Here is a 19,612-nt window from a genome sequence, read left to right on the forward strand (position 1 = left end):
ATCTGTGGCCACGTTCTGCCACCAGGCTTATGGGACTATAAAGGCTGAGCTTTCTGTGTGCATCTGGCCCAATCTAGTTTGGCCTTTTCATATCTGGCCTGCTTTAAATAACCTGATTCTAGATGCCTCTCAGTCTCACTGTCCTACCCTTTAGAATACTAACAGCTAGCCAGGTGCGGTGGCCAGGAGCTGAGCAAAACAGATGCTAACTTACTCTGGCCTCTTTCTTTTCTCTTTCTGCTTCCTGCCCACTTCACTCTTTTCCCTGCATTCTTTCTTTCCTCTCTGCTCACTTTGTTCCCTTTCATTTGGAGAAATAAAGCATTCAGGCCAGGTGCAGTGGCTCATGCCTGTAATCCCAGCATTTTAGAAGGCTGAGGTGGGTGGATCATGAGGTCAGGTATTCAAGACCAGCCTGGCCAAGATGGTGAAACCCCATCTCTACTAAAAGTACAAAAAAATTAGCTGGGCGCAGTGGCAGGTGCCTGTAATCCCAGCTACTTGGGAGGCTGAGGAAGAAGAATCGCTTGATGCTCCCACCTGGGTGGTAGAGGTTGCAGTGAGCCGAGATCACGCCACTGCACTCCAGCCTAGGCAACAGAGTGAGACTCTGTCTCAAAAAAAAAAAAAAAAAAATAGCATTCAGTTACCTTTGCATATCCATGTGCCATCCTATAACTCATCTCTATCTCCAAACATCCTTTCTAGACTATTGGTTTTTACCCATTCCCTCCCTTTTGGCATCATCTTCTAGAACCCCTGGGATCAGGATGTCACCCTATCACTCCACTGATAATAGCACACATGGCCTTTTTTTAGTCAAATCCAAAGCCTTTTTCTTCAGCCTTTACTTTCGTTGGAACATCCACAGCACTTGATAATTTCCAGCAGCCTTTCTTTCCTGCTCTTCTTCCTCTGTAGCTACTCTGGTTTCCCTTCTACCCTTTGCACTGATTGCTGTGCTCTGCTTCACCAGCCCTAACTCTACGTTAGTCGGGTGTCTTAAGTAGGATGATCATGTAATTCTTCATCCAGACCATGATATTCTTGAGAATTAAAGGGTGCTCAATTAACAACAGACAATAAACAGAGATTGGCCTTGGCATCTGGCCACCCTCTCCTTAAGGCTCAGGGGAAAATAAAGTGGAGAGATCTCAGGGCAAGATGTGAATGAACATAGTTCAAGTCACTTTCAATGTCCATCTTCAGGTTTCTTGGTTATTTCTGTTTAGAATCTCAGGTTAAAAATTCAGCTTCATATTCATAAAAGGGTCAAGTTATCTGAGAAATGTCAGAGCAGGTTTGGGAGAAAAGAGAGGGTGAGGAGAGAGTTCTACCTGAGGAAAAGGCAGAGGTGGTTGGACCAGGTCCTGCAGTCCTCCCTGAGTTCGTCACAGAGTCTGCCCTTTTAGGTAAAGAGGAACTTGGTGCTGAAACCGCTTCCAGGCTCTTTTCAGCCCAGGGTTGCCCAAGATCAGTTGTACTGAGTGGCCTGCAGGGTAGGCAGCCATGATGATCTTGCACAAAATATTCCAGGAACTGTAAGTGTCAAAAATGTTGGACATGGAAAGAAATAGAGCAGTTGCATTGAAAACGTAGAGGATGAGAAAGTAGCTGGTGGCTTTGATGGCCCCTATGTGAGCCTTCATGCTGGGGTCCCCGGACCCTGTGGCATTGCTTCCCATGTGTAGGGTGTGTCTCTTGAGAGAGAGGATCAGCAGGGTGGCTGCCAGGGTGAACATGATCAGAGGAATGAAGAGCCCCATGTTATAGAAAAAAACCAGGTTGACCATATTGGTTTCAGAGAAGTACTTCTTCTCTGTGGAGTTGGAGGAGGGGATAGGAATGGAGCTATTCACATACACGTTGAAGACATCTTTAGAGAATGGAATGCTGAAGCCTAAGGAAACCAGCACTGACAGCCTCAGAAGCCAAGGCATCAGCACTATGATTTTCCTCTTCATCAGGAAGAACAAAGGGTGATTGAAGTTTGCAATTCTAAGACAATAGAAGACATTGAGCCAGGCAGCAAACCAGAGGTTGGAATGGTTCAGAAAGACAATGATGACTTTGAAGAGGGTATACACTGTGTTTTGGTTATAAACAATTCGGAATAGCAGACTGAAAATGTTCTCCAGCATCATCCAAATCTGTAGCAAGACCCTGGAAATGCTCAGCATCAACATAATGCAGTCACCAGTGGGGAGTGTTTTGCCCCTGGCCCACTCAGCCCCATAGATGGCCGTGATGAAGCCACTCCCAAGGATGCCAATGATGCACTGTATTCCGGAGACCACCAAGGTGAAGGTGACCTTGAACCTGGAGATGTCTTTATCTGTGGCATCTGTGTTCACCGTTGCCATTCTCTGTGATCTCGACTTTCAGGTTTCTGTGCCAAGACTGCTCTGCAATCTTCTGACCCTCGCTCAATGTTTTTATAATTTTCGCTCCCCTCGTTAATGGTTATTTACAATTTTTCTCAATTTGTTTATCACATGACTACAAGTTAGAGCCTTCACATGCAAATGATGAGAGGATCTGGTTACTGGCTCTGTCTCAATTTTTCATAAAGATACATTTGTCTTGGACTTTCAGAAGCTCACTGGAAATAGTTTGGGACATGTTTCTAGCTCAACACCTTCCTATCTTACTTACTTTAAGTCCACATTTTCCTGATGAGGCATGAATAGTAGGCTTTTTTACTTGTCTCACAAGATCTCTGTTACCTGCTAAATTATCTGTAAAAGCTCATACAGCTTTTAAAATTCCTTTTCCCCACTTCTTTTCTTGTCTCTCTTACTTTGGAAGAGATTTTTATTTTGATAGTTACCATGTTTGTGAATAAAAGATTCCCATAAGCTCATATATGAATATCTTTTACTTAGAATTGAGTTTCTTCCAAGAAGGCCTGCTATTATAATGTTCTCAGATAGTGTACAGAACAGCCAAAATTGGATGCTATTTGAGTTGGAGACAAGGAAGTCTCCATAGTCCCAGTTTTCATTGTGTACATGTCATCAGTTTCAGCTGACTGAGATCCACATGACTATTTGAGCTCAGAATCAGGTAGAATGAGCCTGGGGAGAATTCAGTGTTCTGGACATGGTGTTGAAGTTCAGAAATGTGATAAGGTACTATAGCTTGAAATTTAATTTCCTACTTTTTAATTCTGGCTGTGAACCAGAATGAACTCTGACAGTTTACAAGAATATATAGGACTCATCCAAATCTAGGAAATCAGAATTTGAACTAGGGCTCAGGCATGCTATCTTTTAAAAAAGCCAAAAGGTCTTGTTGCTCATAGTCAGGATTGAGAACCAAACTCTTAGCTAGAAACCAATGAGCCTTGGGTCAGATTTGGCCTGTAGTCATTTTACCTTGCATTGGCTAATGCCATACAGCATTAATCCACCAGTGCACAACTTTTTTTTTTTTTGAAGTGTTTTATTGGCCAACATTTAAACTTAGGAGATTACTTATATGTACACACAAAAAAATCTATCTTCTCTTGAAAAATTAGAAGATTTGGCAGTATTGGGTCTTCATAATCAATTGGTCGAAGCTCAGTAGTGGCTGCCCATTTTAAACAAGGTATATACTTTTCAGTTTGTTGACAATACTAATTCCTAGTGTCTTCTTGACACAGAAGCAGAGTGCCAGTTATCATTTTTCAGTGTGCTTGCCCTGTTATTTCTGTTCGATCTTTTTTTTTTTCTTTTTGAGACTTGGTCTCACTCTGTCATTCAGGCTGGAGAGCAGTGGCATAATCATGGCTCACTGCAGCCTTGACCTCCATGGCTCAGGTGCTCTCCACACTTCAGCCACCCAAGTAGCTGGGACTACAGGTGCATACCACCACACCTGACTAATTTTTGTATTTTTTGTAGAGACAGGGTTTCACCATGTTGTCCGGGCTGATCTTGAGCTCCTGGGCTCAAGCAATCTTCCCACCTCAGCCTCCCAAAATACTGGGATTATAGATGTGAGCCACCATCCCTGGCCTTGGCCCATTATACTTTTTAATAATATAAATGGAGGAATGATAAAAATGGATTTCCCTACCCCAAATTAATTTTATTTAAAATAAGAAAGTAGGCTAGGCACAGTGGCTCATTCCTGTAATTCCAGCACTTCGGGAGGCCGAGGAGGAGGGTTGCTTGAGCTCAGGGGTTTGAGGTCAGGCTGGGCAACATGGTGAAACCCTGTCTCTACCAGAAATACAAACAAATTAGCTGGGTGTGGTGACACACACCTGTGGTCTCAGATATTGGGAAGTCTGAGGTGGGAGGATCCTTGAGCCTGGGAGGCAGAGGTTGCAGTGAGTTGAGATATGGCTACTGCACTCCAGCCTGGGTGACAGAGCCAGACCCCAAATAAATAAATAAATTATTTTGAGCCAGTCTCAAAAATAAGTAAATTAATCACATTTACTTTACTTTAGAGATTTAATAAATCTCTAAGTCAGACATTTATTATTATTATGAAAATATCTTATGTTATTAGATCATATTTGTATAGAAATAAGCACCCGGCAAAGCAACATATTTCAAAATTAAGAAAGCATTGTTTAGAGAAATGAAAACTTATGTCAACACAGAGATTTGTATGAGAGTGCGCATAGCAGCTTTATTCTTAATAGTCAGAACTGGAAACAAGCTTTGTTGGTAGGTTCTACGTCTCCTGTAAGAGACTCACTAACTTCAGTGAATTCTCTTAATTGAGGACAGTGGTATTTGTCAGCAGCTTTCACATGTTCCAGAGCATTAAACTCATTTTTTGGTTTATTCTGTCCCAACATATGCAAGTTTGTAATAAATGGTATCTCCCCAAATTGCTGGCACACAGTTGTTAACTTCCATTGTTCTGGTACTGTTTTCTGTTGGTCTTCATTCATGTTTTTTTTCTGATTTTAAGAAGTGGGAACAGAAGGAGATGTTGGGCAGGGTCTGCCTGCAGCCCTAGGGGCACAGGCAAGAGGAACAGGGAGGGCATCAGCCAATGGGATGTGGGACTTGTGCTGAGGTTCTATGCAAGCTGGCGGTCTAGGTTGACAACTCCAAGCCACTCACAGTGCCACATTTATAGCTATGTGCGGCCAATTCATTTTTATTCCATATTTTCTCATTTGGAGAGCTAGAATGGAGGCATCATCTCTACTTTAGGGAAATTCTTTCTTTTTTTTTTTTTTTTTTAATGTTTTGAGATAGGGTCTTGCTCTGTCACCCAGGCTGCAGTGCAGTGGTGCGATCTCAGGTCACTGAGACTGCCCCCTCCTGGTTCAAGTGATTCTCATGCCTCAACCTCCCAAGGAGCCGGGATTTTGGGTGTGCACCACCATGCCTGGCTAACTTTTGTATTTTTAGTAGAGATGGGGTTTCACCATATTGGTCAGGCTGGTCTTGAACTCCTAGCCTCATGTGATCCACCTGCCTCTGCCTTCCAAAGTGCTGGGATTACAAGCATGAGCCACTGTGCCTTGCCTACTTTAGGGAAGTCTTCATAGAACAAAAATTTCAAATTCTTGGCTATTAAGTTTAAAAGCTTTGGTCCAGGCATAGGATAGAACAGACTGGAAGAATACGTGGTTGGGGAAACATTTTTCTTTCACGTCTCTCTCCATTACCACCATGTAGACTAGAAAATGCTTTCCCAGTTAGAGACAAATGAAAGAAGAGGAGGCAGCAAAGAGCTAGAGAAGGTAAGGATCTCTGTTGAAGGGGTCCCACATCTTGGCCCACTGCTCATGGCTGCATGGGGGTGTCAAAGGATGACAGGCTGCAAGAGAGCCCCTGAGTCCCCTGCAGCTCGTCTCTGCTTGGGAGAGCTGTTCAGACTTCCTTGTGTTAACAAAAGGAGTTTGGAAATCTGCTAAGGGAGTTAGTGGATGGGGTCTAGTGGCCATATCAAGGAGACATTGCAAGCATGAGATCAAAATGTGGACCCATGAATTGTAGTTAACGTTAAGGAAAGAGGAATGGCCACAGTATAGACTCTACATTTCACCTTCATGCCAAATCTTTGAGTGACCCCCAAGGAGCACAGATGTCACTTGTGGAAGACAAGAAGGAAAAATTTGGTAAGAACAGTGTTTAAGCCTCATATGGCTGAGAAAACACAAAGTACAATTAGTTTATGGAGCAGTGTCAACTCAATGTGGGGGTTAAACACAACATGTTTCTTCCCCTCCAGCTTCAGTGCCCCACTCTGTGCTTCCCATCCCATTGTGATGTCTTGGGCAGGTTTCAAATATTCGTCTTCCTTGTGCTGAGAGAATTAAAAAAACAAGTATTTGTCTTCTTTTGGTTGTAATACTCAGTCCAATATTTCATATTTGGTTTAAGTCTTATCTTCTGCTTTTCCCCAAGCATAATTTTAGCTGAGACCCCATCTGCTTGGATTGGAAGGAGACAAGGTAGACCCTGAGACACCTGTCTCTCTCTCTTCAGTTTCTGGCTGGTGTCGGAGAGAGAGGACTGGCAGCAGAGTCTCTTTATTTCCATGGCTGCTGTTGTAAATGCACTCTCTTGTGTTGCTGCTGCTCCCCTGGCCAACACCATCTGGCCCTCCGTGCCTTCTGGGTGCCAGACGTCCATATGTTGGCTGTCTTGTGAGGATCTCGTGTGAGTCTTGAGGAGGCTCTGCAGCAGCTCTTCACTCTGCTGCCCATAACTCCAGTAGGTCCCCGTTCTTCCCCCTTAATCTTTCTACATATGCAGACTCAGGTGGAGGGCTGCTGCTGGGATCCTGGCCATTTGCAGCAGGGCAGGTAACTGTCACCTCTTATTAAGCTTTGCAGGTAGATGTTTGGTCCCAATTGCTGGCTGCTTTCTTTAGATCTGTTTTTTCAATCCTGTCCATATCCTAGAATTACCCTTATGACTGGAAGGGCTTTTGCCAAGCCCCTATACCCAAGTCCCACCCTCGAAGATTATGAATAATTGTTCTGGAGAACAGCTAAGCATTGGCATTTTCAAAGCTCCCCACTGTGATTCTTTTTTTTTTTTTTTTTTTTGCACTTATACTAGTTTATTGGTCTCAGAAATATACTATAAGTAAGACTGCCTTCAGCATACTAGAGAACAGTTTTTCTTTCTTTTTTTTTTTTTTTTTTTTTTTTTAAATTTTTTATTGGATTACAGGTTTTGGGGTACATGAGCAGAGCATGCAATACAGTTGCGTAGGTACACACATGGCAGTGTGCTTTGCTTTTCTTCTCCCCTTCACCCATATTTGGCATTTCTTCCCAGGCTATCCCTCCCCACCTCCCCCTCCCACTGGCCCTCCCCTTTTCCCCCCAATAGACCCCAGTGTTTAGTACTCCCCTTTCTGTGTCCTTGTGTTCTCATATTTCATCACCCACCTATGAGTGAGAATATGCGGTGTTTCATTTTCTGCTCTTGTGTCAGTTTGCTGAGGATGATGTTTTCCAGATTCATCCATGTCCCTACAAATGACACGAACTCATCATTTCTGATTGCTGCATAATATTCCATGGTGTATATGTGCCACATTTTTCCAATCCAGTCTATTATCAATGGGCATTTGGGTTGATTCCAGGTCTTTGCTATTGTAAACAGTGCTGCAATGAACATTCGTGTACATGTGTCCTTATAGTAGAACGATTTATAGTCTTTTGGATATATACCCAGTAATGGGATTGCTGGGTCAAATGGAATTTCTATTTCTAAGGCCTTGAGGAATCGCCACACCGTCTTCCACAATGGTTGAACTAATTTACACTCCCACCAACAGTGTAAAAGTGTTCCTTTTTCTCCACATCCTCTCCAGCATCTGTTGTCTCCAGATTTTTTAATGATCGCCATTCTAACTGGCGTGAGATGGTATCTCAATGTGGTTTTGATTTGCATCTCTCTGATGACCAGTGACGATGAGCATTTTTTCATATGATTGTTGGCCTCATATATGTCTTCTTTCGTAAAGTATCTGTTCATATCCTTTGCCCACTTTTGAATGGGCTTGTTTGTTTTTTTCCTGTAAATCTGCTTGAGTTGTTTGTAAATTCTGGATATCAGCCCTTTGTCAGATGGGTAGACTGCGAAAATTTTTTCCCATTCTGTTGGTTGCCGATCCACTCTAGTGACTGTTTCTTTTGCCGTGCAGAAGCTGTGGAGTTTCATTAGGTCCCATTTGTCTATTTTGGCTTTTGTTGCCAATGCTCTTGGTGTTTTGTTCATGAAGTCCTTGCCTACTCCTATGTCCTGTATAGTTTTGCCTAGATTTCCTTCTAGGGTTTTTATGGTGCCAGGTCTTATGTTTAAGTCTTTAATCCATCTGGAGTTAATTTTAGTGTAAGGTGTCAGGAAGGGGTCCAGTTTCTGCTTTCTGCACATGGCTAGCCAGTTTTCCCAACACCATTTGTTAAACATGGAATCCTTGCCCCATTGCTTGTTTTTGTCAGGTTTATCAAAGATTGTATAGTTGTATGTATGTTGTGTTGCCTCCGGTGCCTCTGTTTTGTTCCATTGGTCTATATCTCTGTTTTGGTACCAGTACCATGCTGTTTTGATTACTGTAGCCTTGTAGTATAGTTTGAAATCCGGTAGTGTGATGCCCCCCGCTGTGTTCTTTTTGCTTAGAATTGACTTGGCTATGCGGGCTCTCTTTTGGTTCCATATGAAGTTCATGGTGGTTTTTTCCAGTTCTGTGAAGAAAGTCAATGGTAGCTTGATGGGGATAGCGTTGATTCTGTAAATTACTTTGGGCAGTATAGCCATTTTCACGATATTAATTCTTCCTAACCATGAACATGGAATGTTTCTCCATCTGTTTGTGTCCTCTCTGATTTCGTTGAGCAGTGGTTTGTAGTTCTCCTTGAAGAGGTCTCTTACGTTCCTTGTGAGTTGTATTCCAAGGTATTTTATTCTTTTTGTAGCAATTGCGAATGGCAGTTCGCTCTTGATTTGGCTTTCTTTAAGTCTGTTATTGGTGTAGACGAATGCTTGTGATTTTTGCACGTTGATTTTATATCCTGAGACTTTGCTGAAGTTGTTTATCAGTTTCAGGAGTTTTTGGGCTGAGGCGATGGGGTCTTCTAGGTATACTATCATGTCGTCTGCAAATAGAGACAATTTGGCTTCCACCTTTCCTATTTGAATACCCTTTATTTCTTTTTCTTGCCTGATTGCTCTGGCTAGAACTTCCAGTACTATATTGAATAGGAGTGGTGAGAGAGGGCATCCTTGTCTAGTACCAGATTTCAAAGGGATTGCTTCCAGTTTTTGCCCATTCAGTATGATATTGGCTGTTCGTTTGTCATAAATAGCTTTTATTACTTTGAGATACGTTCCATCGATACCGAGTTTATTGAGGGTTTTTAGCATAAAGGGCTGTTGAATTTTGTCAAATGCCTTCTCTGCGTCAATTGAGATAATCATGTGGTTTTTGTTTTTGGTTCTGTTTATGTGGTGAATTACGTTGATAGACTTGCGTATGTTGAACCAGCCTTGCATCCCTGGGATGAATCCTACTTGATCATGATGAATAAGTTTTTTGATTTGCTGTTGCAATCGGCTTGCCAATATTTTATTGAAGATTTTTGCATCTATGTTCATCATGGATATTGGCCTGAAGTTTTCTTTTCTCGTTGGGTCTCTGCCGGGTTTTGGTATCAGGATGATGTTGGTCTCATAAAATGATTTGGGAAGGATTCCCTCTTTTTGGATTGTTTGAAATAGTTTTAGAAGGGATGGTACCAGCTCCTCCTTGTGTGTCTGGTAGAATTCGGCTGTGAACCCGTCTGGACCTGGGCTTTTTTTGTGAGGTAGGCTCTTAATTGCTGCCTCAACTTCAGACCTTGTTATTGGTCTATTCATAGTTTCAGCTTCCTCCTGGTTTAGGCTTGGGAGGACACAGGAGTCCAGGAATTTATCCATTTCTTCCAGGTTTACTAGTTTATGTGCATAGAGTTGTTTGTAATATTCTCTGATGATGGTTTGAATTTCTGTGGAATCTGTGGTGATTTCCCCTTTATCATTTTTTATTGCATCTATTTGATTGTTCTCTCTTTTATTTTTAATCAATCTGGCTAGTGGTCTGTCTATTTTGTTGATCTTTTCAAAAAACCAGCTCTTGGATTTATTGATTTTTTGAAGGGTTTTTCGTGTCTCAATCTCCTTCAGCTCAGCTCTGATCTTAGTAATTTCTTGTCTTCTGCTGGGTTTTGAGTTTTTTTGATCTTGCTCCTCTAGCTCTTTCAATTTTGACGATAGGGTGTCAATTTTGGATCTCTCCATTCTCCTCATATGGGCACTTATTGCTATATACTTTCCTCTAGAGACTGCTTTAAATGTGTCCCAGAGGTTCTGGCACGTTGTGTCTTCGTTCTCATTGGTTTCGAAGAACTTCTTTATTTCTGCCTTCATTTCGTTGTTTACCCAGTCAACATTCAAGAGCCAGTTGTTCAGTTTCCATGAAGCTGTGCGGTTCTGGGTCGGTTTCTGAATTCTGAGTTCTATCTTGATTGCACTATGGTCTGAGAGGCTGTTTGTTATGATTTCAGTTGTTTTGCATTTGTTGAGCAGTGCTTTACTTCCAATTATGTGGTCAATTTTAGAGTAGGTGTGATGTGGTGCTGAGAAGAATGTGTATTCTGTGGATTTGGGGTGGAGAGTTCTGTAAATGTCCACCAGGTTTGCTTGCTCCAGGTCTGAGTTCAAGCCCTGGGTATCCTTGTTGATTTTCTGTCTGGTTGATCTGTCTAGTATTGACAGTGGAGTGTTAAAGTCTCCCACTATTATTGTGTGGGAGTCTAAGTCCTTCTGTAAGTCATTAAGAACTTGCCTTATGTATCTGGGTGCTCCTGTGTTGGGTCCATATATGTTTAGGATCGTTAGCTCTTCTTGTTGTATCGATCCTTTTACCATTATGTAATGGCCTTCTTTGTCTCTTTTGATCTTTGTTGCTTTAAAGTCTATTTTATCAGAGATGAGAATTGCAACTCCTGCTTTTTTTTGCTTTCCATTAGCTTGGTAAATCTTCCTCCATCCCTTTATTTTGAGCCTTTGTGTATCCTTGCATGTGAGATGGGTTTCCTGGATACAGCACACTGATGGGTTTTGGATTTTTATCCAATTTGCCAGTCTGTGTCTTTTGATTGGTGCATTTAGTCCATTTACATTTAGGGTTAATATTGTTATGTGTGAATTTGATACTGCCATTTTGATTCTAAGTGGCTGTTTTGCCTGTTAGTTGTTGTAGATTCTACATTATGTTGAAGCTCTTTAGCATTCAGTGTGATTTTGGAATGGCTGGTACTGATTGATCCTTTCTATGTGTAGTGCCTCTTTTAGGAGCTCTTGTAAAGCAGGCCTGGTGGTAACAAAATCTCTGAGTACTTGCTTGTTCGCAAAGGATTTTATTCTTCCTTCACTTCTGAAGCTCAGTTTGGCTGGATATGAAATTCTGGGTTGAAAGTTCTTTTCTTTAAGAATGTTGAATATTGGCCCCCACTCTCTTCTGGCTTGTAATGTTTCTGCCGAGAGATCTGCTGTGAGTCTGATGGGCTTCCCTTTGTGGGTGACCTGACCTTTCTCTCTGGCTGCCCTTAGTATTCTCTCCTTTATTTCAACCCTGTTGAATCTGACGATTATGTGCCTTGGGGTTGCTCTTCTTGCGGAATATCTTTGTGGTGTTCTCTGTATTTCCTGCAATTGAGTGTTGGCTTGTCTTGCTAGGTGGGGGAAATTTTCCTGGATGATGTCCTGAAGAGTATTTTCCAGCTGGGATTCATTCTCTTCGTCCCCTTCTGGTACACCTATCAAACGTAGGTTAGGTCTTTTCACATAGTCCCACATTTCTTGGAGACTTTGTTCATTCCTTTTTGCGCTTTTTTCTCAGATCTTGGTTTCTCGTTTTATTTCATTGAGTTGGTCTTCGACTTCAGATATTCTTTCTTCTGCTTGGTCAATTCGGCTATTGAAACTTGCGTTTGCTTCGCGAAGTTCTCGTATTGTGTTTTTCAGCTCCTTTAATTCATTCATATTCCTCTCTAAGGTATCCATTCTTGTTATCATTTCCTCGAATCTTTTTTCAAATCTTTTTTCAAGGTTCTTAGTTTCTTTGCATTGATTTAATACATGATCTTTTAGCTCACAAAAGTTTCTCATTATCCATCTTCTGAAGTCTAATTCCGTCATTTCGTCACAGTCATTCTCCGTCCAGCTTTGTTCCCTTGCTGGTGAGGAGTCTTGGTCCTTTCTAGGAGGCGATGTGTTCTGGTTTCGGGTGTTTTCCTCCTTTTTGCGCTGGTTTCTTCCCATCTTTGTGGATTTGTCTGCTGGTCGTCTGCGTAGTTGCTGACTTTTCGTTTGGGTCTCTGAGTGGACACCCAGAATGTTGATGATGAAGTATTTCTGTTGCTTGGTTTTCCTTCTACCAGTCTAGCCCCTTCGCTGTACGACTGTTGAGGTCCGCTCCAGACCCTGCTTGTCTGGGGTGCACCTCTAGTAGCCGTGGCACAGCGAGGGATGCTACCAGTTTCTTTTTCTCCTATCTTTGTCCCAGGATGATGCCTGCCTAATGACAGTCTTTTGGATATAGAGGGGTCAGGGAGCTGCTTGAGGAGACAGTTTGTACTTTATAGGGGTTTAATTGCTGAGCTGTGAGCTCTGTTGTTCATTCAGGGCTGTTAGGCTGCTATGTTTGATTCTGCTGCAACACAGCTCATTAAACAACCCTTTTTTTTTTCTCAAATGCTCTGTGTTGAGGGGTTTGGGCTTTATTTTTGGATGTCCGATCAGGTGTCCTGCCCAGCTCAAAGGCAGACTAGCCACTGTTTGGCTGCCGAGGCTCCGCCCTGCTGTTGTGTGATTCGCGCTGTTCCTGCCGGCTCTGCTGTGGTCTCCGCCACGCCCTGCGGCGGAGTCTCTTCGTTGTAGCGTGTTGCCTCAGCAACGGCAGGCTGCGTCAGCAGTGGGCGTGTATCTAAGTAGGGACGGGTTGCCTCGGCAACGGCTGGCTGCGTCAGCAGTGGGCGTGTATCTCAGTTGGGGCGGGTTGCCTCGGCAACGGCTGGCTGCCTCAGCAGTGGGCGTGTATATCAGTTGGGGCAGGTTGCCTCCGTAGTGGTGGACGCCCCTCCCCCACAGAGCGTCTCGGACCGTCTGCCCGGGATAGTTTGAAATCGCGGTTTTGTTCGTCCCACTGGGTATCCCAAGCGATCTGTCCCTGCAATCCCCTGGGCTGGGCTACTGTGCAAGTCTCGTTCAGTCTCAAGTCCAGCCCTCTCAAGTCTCAGGTTGCCGGTTCAACAAGGCACCCGGACAAGCGCGCCCTGTGGGGATTGCTGGGTAGGGCCGGCCGCCGCCGCCCCGGCTGCCGGCTTCGCCAGGCAGACCTACTGCCTGGCGTCCCGTGTCTTTTTATACTTGGGAGTTTCCCCGTTCTGTGGGCAACAAAGATCAGTCTGGAAATGCAGCACTGACTCACCGTTTGCGAATTCAACGCGGGCTCCAATCCTGGGTTGTTCTCACAGCGCCATCTTGAGTCCCCCCCCACTGTGATTCTTATATGAAGCAGGACAGGGTTGAGGATCACTACCTTTACCCTGGTAGTGGGAGGACGTATGTTTATGGTTTATAGCATGAGCTCTAGGGTTACTGGGGTAACAGGAAAAGTGGCACTCAGTATCCTTGTGGAAGTGACTGAATGACTTCCTGAAGAAGATTAAGAGGACATATCCTTTATCAGGTGAAAGGAGACCAGATTCAGAGGTTGAATTATAGAAAATAATTACAATATTTTGCAGAACTGGGTTTTTGGTGGTGTGAAGTCCCATCTACCATATAGTATTAGAAAAGTAGCATATTTCTTGTACTCATATATTTTGAAAAGTAGAAAAAAAGTAGATTGAGGGGATCATATGTAAGATGTAATTTAAGAAAACAGCCTAGGTGCCAGTATGAAACAAACCTCGGAAGAACAAAGCAGAGGGCCATGGAAGAGATGTGTGATCCAATCCCAGGGAGCTGAAGAGAGAACTGAAATGCCAACAAGCTTTGTCTTGGTTGTTTATAAAATAAGAAGTCATAAGTAAAAAATCTGCCTGGGACATCAAATTCTTCACAGAGAGCAAGTTGTAAAAGAGAATCTACTGAATGTAGCGGAAATTATGTGTCCTGAAAAGATAGAAGCACGTGCAAATGTAAATGTAACTGGAAATACTGTTGCTCAATGCAATGGAAATGTGGCTAAGGAATGAAAAGAAAAATTATGTGAAAAAGTTTTAAAATGGTGGTATTTGCTATTGCAGTTGGTGAGGATACATATTTAGCAATACTTAGATGTAGTAATGAGCTCTACTAACCACCATGGGGGCTAAGAATTTTGTGCTCATGACAGACACAACCCTAGGAAATGATTAAGAATATAATTTTGGGGTATAGAGGAAACTTTCAATTTAATGTAATAGATTTGTGTGCCTATAGGATGATTTTCCTGGGATAAGCAATGTTTGTATTGGGCTTGCAATAAAGCTTAAACTCTAGGTGGCAAGTTATGTAAAGACACAGGCTTTACATCTACTTACTTGCATTATTTAGCAGGAATTGCTTTCTGCTAGAAGTTAAAAATTGAGATGTCCGAAACACAGCGCTCATACTGTGAGCTGGAACTCCTTGTAGGGCTTCAGGCCCTAAGTGTTGGATGCACCGTGTGATGAATTGGCCACATAGCATGGCAGTCTGCTCACAACACAGACAGTGGGTGGCTTAGTCATGGCAGAAAGCATAGGAGCATTGTTGAGCAGTTGAGAGAAGTGAAATTCACATCATTGGAGGGAAAAAGCCTTGCTTATGTTAAGCAGCAAAGATTGTTATCATATAATTGGCCTTTTGGGTTGACAAACACTTTGAATATTTCCCTGCAAAGGCATCCACAAAGCAGTTATAAAATGTAAGATAGAGTCTGCCACCAAGGGTGTTAAAAAAAGAAAAAATGTTATAGGAAGGCATATCTGGCATCATTATTAAGTCCTCTTTTCTGTGTTGGAATTAGTTTCTAGAAATGCAACTGATGGCCTGAAGCCTGTCATAAAAATTGTGATACACTGCAAACTGACTTCTCAAAATGGCTTATTGATTTCAGACTTTGTGAAGATAACCTCCCATTGTTCAATGCACCTTGTCAAGTCCTACTTATAATGTGAAAAATGATTCATCGTGTGATATAGGATTGGATATTTTGTACAGTGACACTGGAATTCCAAATTTCTACAGATATCTTCACAATTATGCAAAGACTCACACTTAAAAATATCTGCATTTTTGAACAGCACTCTTCCAGTATTAAACTAAGTAAGACTATCACTTCAAGTTAATGGCTCCTAGTCAAGGCTGAATTCTGTTTTCATTATACAACTTGACACAGGTTTAACAAGGACACATTGGTGCTGAAGAAAAAGTGAGCAAATTGTAAAAGAAAATACTAGAAATGAAATATTTATATTTTATCTTTTTTAAAATTTTGAATTTAAGATACAATCTTCAATATCACATATATATTCATACACATAAACATTATCTGGTATGGTTGCAGTCATAGTTCAGAAAAATAAAGACAGTGTTTATTTTCCTGACAGTTGCTTTGCTTTTTCATATGGCCACCATGTTTGCCTGTACACCTTGATGTCTCTGGCTTCTGCAGACCCTGGAGTTTTGAATGACCTCTTCAAGGCCTGGGTCTTGACCAGGAATGGATTATGCGGTAGCTGTAAAGCTTATTAACAGTTTTCACCACAAGATGGAGCCCTATGAATTCCTCTCAGAAAAGAGAGCAATTCCTTAATTCGTCCACTAGTGAGCAGTCATGCTCTTTCTAAATAGGATCCTGCCGGGCGAATCCTTTGAAATACTATTTGAGGCAATTGACTAAGAATTTTACCTCCTCACTTCTAAGGGGATCTATGATTCTTTTTATGATCAGTTATTTCAGACAGTTTTTGGAAGCTATGAACACTCAACCCTAGATGCTGCCGTGGAGTTGGAACCCAAAAAAAGCTCCCCAAGACCTGCTTGTCTGCATGTTCCCGCTAGGGGTTTGAGCAGCGGGGCACCAAAGAAGTAAGCCACACCCCTATGGCATAATCTGCAAGAGGAATAAGGGAACCTTTCCCGTTTCATCAGTATTTGGGCACATGTCAACTAGAGGGCATTGAGTAGCCACATTGCCCCGGAACTGGTTAAGTAATTACCTAAAACTTTTTCCTCTCCTCTCCCTTCTTGCCTCCAGAAACTGGCAGCACTTGAGCAAGCAGGGAAAGGAGGGTGAGGAAAACAGATTTTATCTGACCCATTCTCATTGCTGGAACTGGGGTAAAACTCTGTGGCTCAGGCCTTGCCGGAGAGAGGAGAGCACCTTAAAATGAGATGGGAGATAATGGTTTTGATTGCAATAGGACTGAACCTTTTTTAATCTTTTACCTAAAAATAGTTGTTTTGGTTTCTGACACGTCTAGAAAGCCATGGGCTCTACCTGGAAGGTTGCTCTTAAATGCAGGAGAAAGCTGTTAAACAGTCACACCAAAGGCAGTGATGGAGAGAGGAAAAAGTTATCCTTCATGGTGCTTTGTAGAATCCGGTTGTTTGAATAAACCTGGAACCAGATGATTTTAGGGGAGGGGATTTCAAAATTCTATTAAGCCACCTCATAGACTGTGAAGGTCTTCCTAGAGAGGGTGAGGTTGCTAGGAGTTGAGCCAGTCGGTACCAGGAGACTGAGAGGTGGGGCCTTGGAAAGCCCACGTGGTTCTCTCTTTTCCTAGGACCACCGGATGTTTTTCTGTTACCTAGACGTTTGAGAAGGCAGTTGAGGAGCAGACAATGTGAGAGAAAAGTGGAAAGACCCAAACTGAGAGCCGTGAGCCTTCTTGTGAGAGAAGAATACATAGACAATATTTTAAATCGGTGTTGGCAGAAAATGCTGGGGCATGTGGCCACCAAAGGGAGGGAGGTACAGCTTGCCTCTCTGCAGCTTGGAATCAAACTTTAAAATGCTTCCAATTTGTAAATGGATGGCTCGCTTAAACGCTAAAGCTGTAACCAGGGAACTTTCCTGGGTTTCTTGAGGACACCAATCAGATGTCTAAATCCAGGGTTTTCCCCGGGTGGCTGGGTGAGCCTTCATCCTGAGTCCTTTACTTTTCTGGGATCCAGGAACACAGTAGGACAGGTTACTCAAATATGAAAACTTTGAGTGGAAATTGTTAATCTAAAACCAAAATTACCTGTGTTTTTTTATTATATGTGATATAATCAAAAAGTAATATGTATGTATATATTTTGTTTTTTTAAATATATACACATATATATTTTTTGAGACAGGTTCTAGCTCTCTTGCCCAGGCTGGAGTACAGTGGTTTGTTCACAGCTCACTGCAACTTCCACCTCCTGGGCTCAAGCGATCCTCCCACCTCAGCCTCCCAAGTAGCTGGGACCACAGGCACCACCACGCCCAGCTAATTTTTGTACTTTTGGTACAGATGAGGTTTTGCCATGTTGCCCAGGCTGGTCTCAAATTCCTAAGTTCAAGTGATCTGCCTTTCTCAGCCTCCCAAAGTGCTGGGATTACAGGTGTGAGCCGCCACACCCAGTGCTATCTATACATAATTTTGAAGACCATTTTAAGAATTCTGTGAACCAAAAATAAAATTCCAAGGCCCCCAACATTTGAGTGGACTCCTTCTCTTGGCCAAAGGCATTGCAAAGTTAACCTGAAAAGTGAGTTCAGACCATGATGGAAAGGGAGAGTCAGACATGCCTCATTACATCCTCCTGTCTTTTGGAATTCAGGCCCAACTGACCAGCATTAACATCAACACAGACCTTAAGACTGATAGACTCTCCATCTGATAAGAAACATTTTCAATCTATTTTCTCTGAAGCCTGCTACCTGGAGGCTTATCTGCATGATAAAACCCTGGTCTCCACAATCCCGTATTATAACCTGGACATTTCTTTTTATTGATTTCAGACCTGTAGATAATAATAACCAATTATCAATCAGAAAATTTTTGAATTTGCCTATGACCTGGAAACACCCCCTTCCACTTGTCCCACCTTTCTGGACGGAGCCAATGTACATCTTATATTGTTAATTGATGTCTTTTCTTTTTTTTTTTTTTTTTTTTTTTTTGGAGACAGAGTCTCACTCTGTCACCCAGGCTGGAGTGCAATGGCACAGTCTTGGCCAACTGCAGTCTCTGCCTCCCAGGTTCCAGAAATTCTTCTGCCTCAGTCTCCCTAGTAGCTGGGACTACTGGTGTCTACCTCCATGCTTGGCTAATTTTTGTATTTTTAGTAGAGACAGGGTTTCACTGTGTTGGCCAGCCTGGTGTCGAACTCCTGACCTCAGGTGATTTGCCCACCTTGGCCTCCCAAAGTGCTGGGATTACAGGTGTGAGCCACCGCACCCCAACTGATTGATGTCTTATATCTCCCTAATTGTATAAAACCATGTTGTAGCCTGACCACCTTGGGCATATGTTCTCAGGATCTCCTGAGGGCTGTGTCATGGTCCATGGTCAATCATACTTGGGTCAGAATAAATCTCTGCAAACATTTTACAGAATTTAACTCTTTAAGTTGACAAGTAAAAAGTGACAAATATATTCTGGTTATAGTTTTTTCATAAAAAGACATACAGTGATTTGGGTTTTTTGCTTGCTTTCGTTTTTTGGGGGAGATGGGAGATGGAAGATTATGGAGCACTAAAAATGGTTGTGTGTTACATGAAGGGAATAATATGTTGGAATATCTGTTTGAATGGAATGGAGTATTCAGGGTAAAGTGTAGCAGGTCATGAAGATAATGCAATAAGACATGGATATTTTGTGCCTTCCACATCAGTATGGGGCCTGAGGGAAATGCAAAGCTGGAGAACAGGGCTCAATCCTTGACAGAGATTCAAGTCCAGAGAAAAAACCTACATAAGAGACTGACATGGTGGGAAGGAGGGAGGGAGGGCTGATAAGAGTTAAACAGAATTAATCCATCTCTAGATCCTAAATAAGAATGATCTGGCCGGGCACAGTGGCTCATGCCTGTAATCCCAGCACTGTGGGAGGCCAAGGTGGGTGGATCACGAGGTCAAGGGATCAAGACCATCCTGGCCAACATGGTGAAACCCTGTCTCTACTAAAACGAATACAAAAATTAGCTGGGTATGGTGGCGTATGCCTGTAGTACCAGCTACTTGGGAGGCTGAGGCGGGAGAATTGCTTGAACCCGGGAGGCGGAGGTTGCAGTGAGCTGAGATCCCGGCACTGCACTCCAGAGCAAGACTTTGTCTCAAAAAAAAAAAAGAATGATCTGTGAAATCTTTACTCCAGGTTCACTGGAGATATTGAAAGTAAGGTATCTTTATGTACTTACCTCTATGGGTGCATTCTATCTTCATGCCAAAACGTTACATAGTATTATCTGACAAAGGAAAGAACCTGAGTAGTTGTATGTTTTGCTCCGGTGGGTGGGCAGATGCATGCAATTGAAGCTGGGTTCTGTCTCTCTCTGGGCATTTGTCCCTGTTTATCTGGGAACAGGTACTTTTTACTTTTAAATTGCATGTAGTACAGTCTTATTTTCTAAGTTAAAGAGATGTG

The 19,612-nt window shown here is 42.6% G+C and overlaps 1 protein-coding gene across 1 annotated transcript; it reads right to left on the reverse strand.

The window, feature by feature from the left end:
* Positions 1 to 1,262: 1,262 nt before the first annotated feature.
* On the reverse strand, positions 1,263 to 2,403 carry TAS2R40 (taste 2 receptor member 40). Its single transcript, XM_017975548.4, has one exon. It carries the CDS (start codon positions 2,361 to 2,363, stop codon positions 1,392 to 1,394), a length of 972 nt encoding a protein of 323 aa, XP_017831037.1. The 5' UTR covers positions 2,364 to 2,403; the 3' UTR covers positions 1,263 to 1,391.
* Between the last annotated feature and the right edge of the window lie 17,209 nt (positions 2,404 to 19,612).

The sequence above is a fragment of the Callithrix jacchus genome, chromosome 11 (assembly GCF_049354715.1).
Source record: "Callithrix jacchus isolate 240 chromosome 11, calJac240_pri, whole genome shotgun sequence".
Classification (NCBI taxonomy): Eukaryota; Metazoa; Chordata; class Mammalia; order Primates; family Cebidae; genus Callithrix; species Callithrix jacchus.

What these genes read in the sequence shown, in the direction of transcription:
- TAS2R40 (XM_017975548.4), bottom strand. Translation starts at nt 2,363, where the DNA reads ATGGCAACGGTGAACACAGATGCCACAGATAAAGACATCTCCAGGTTC.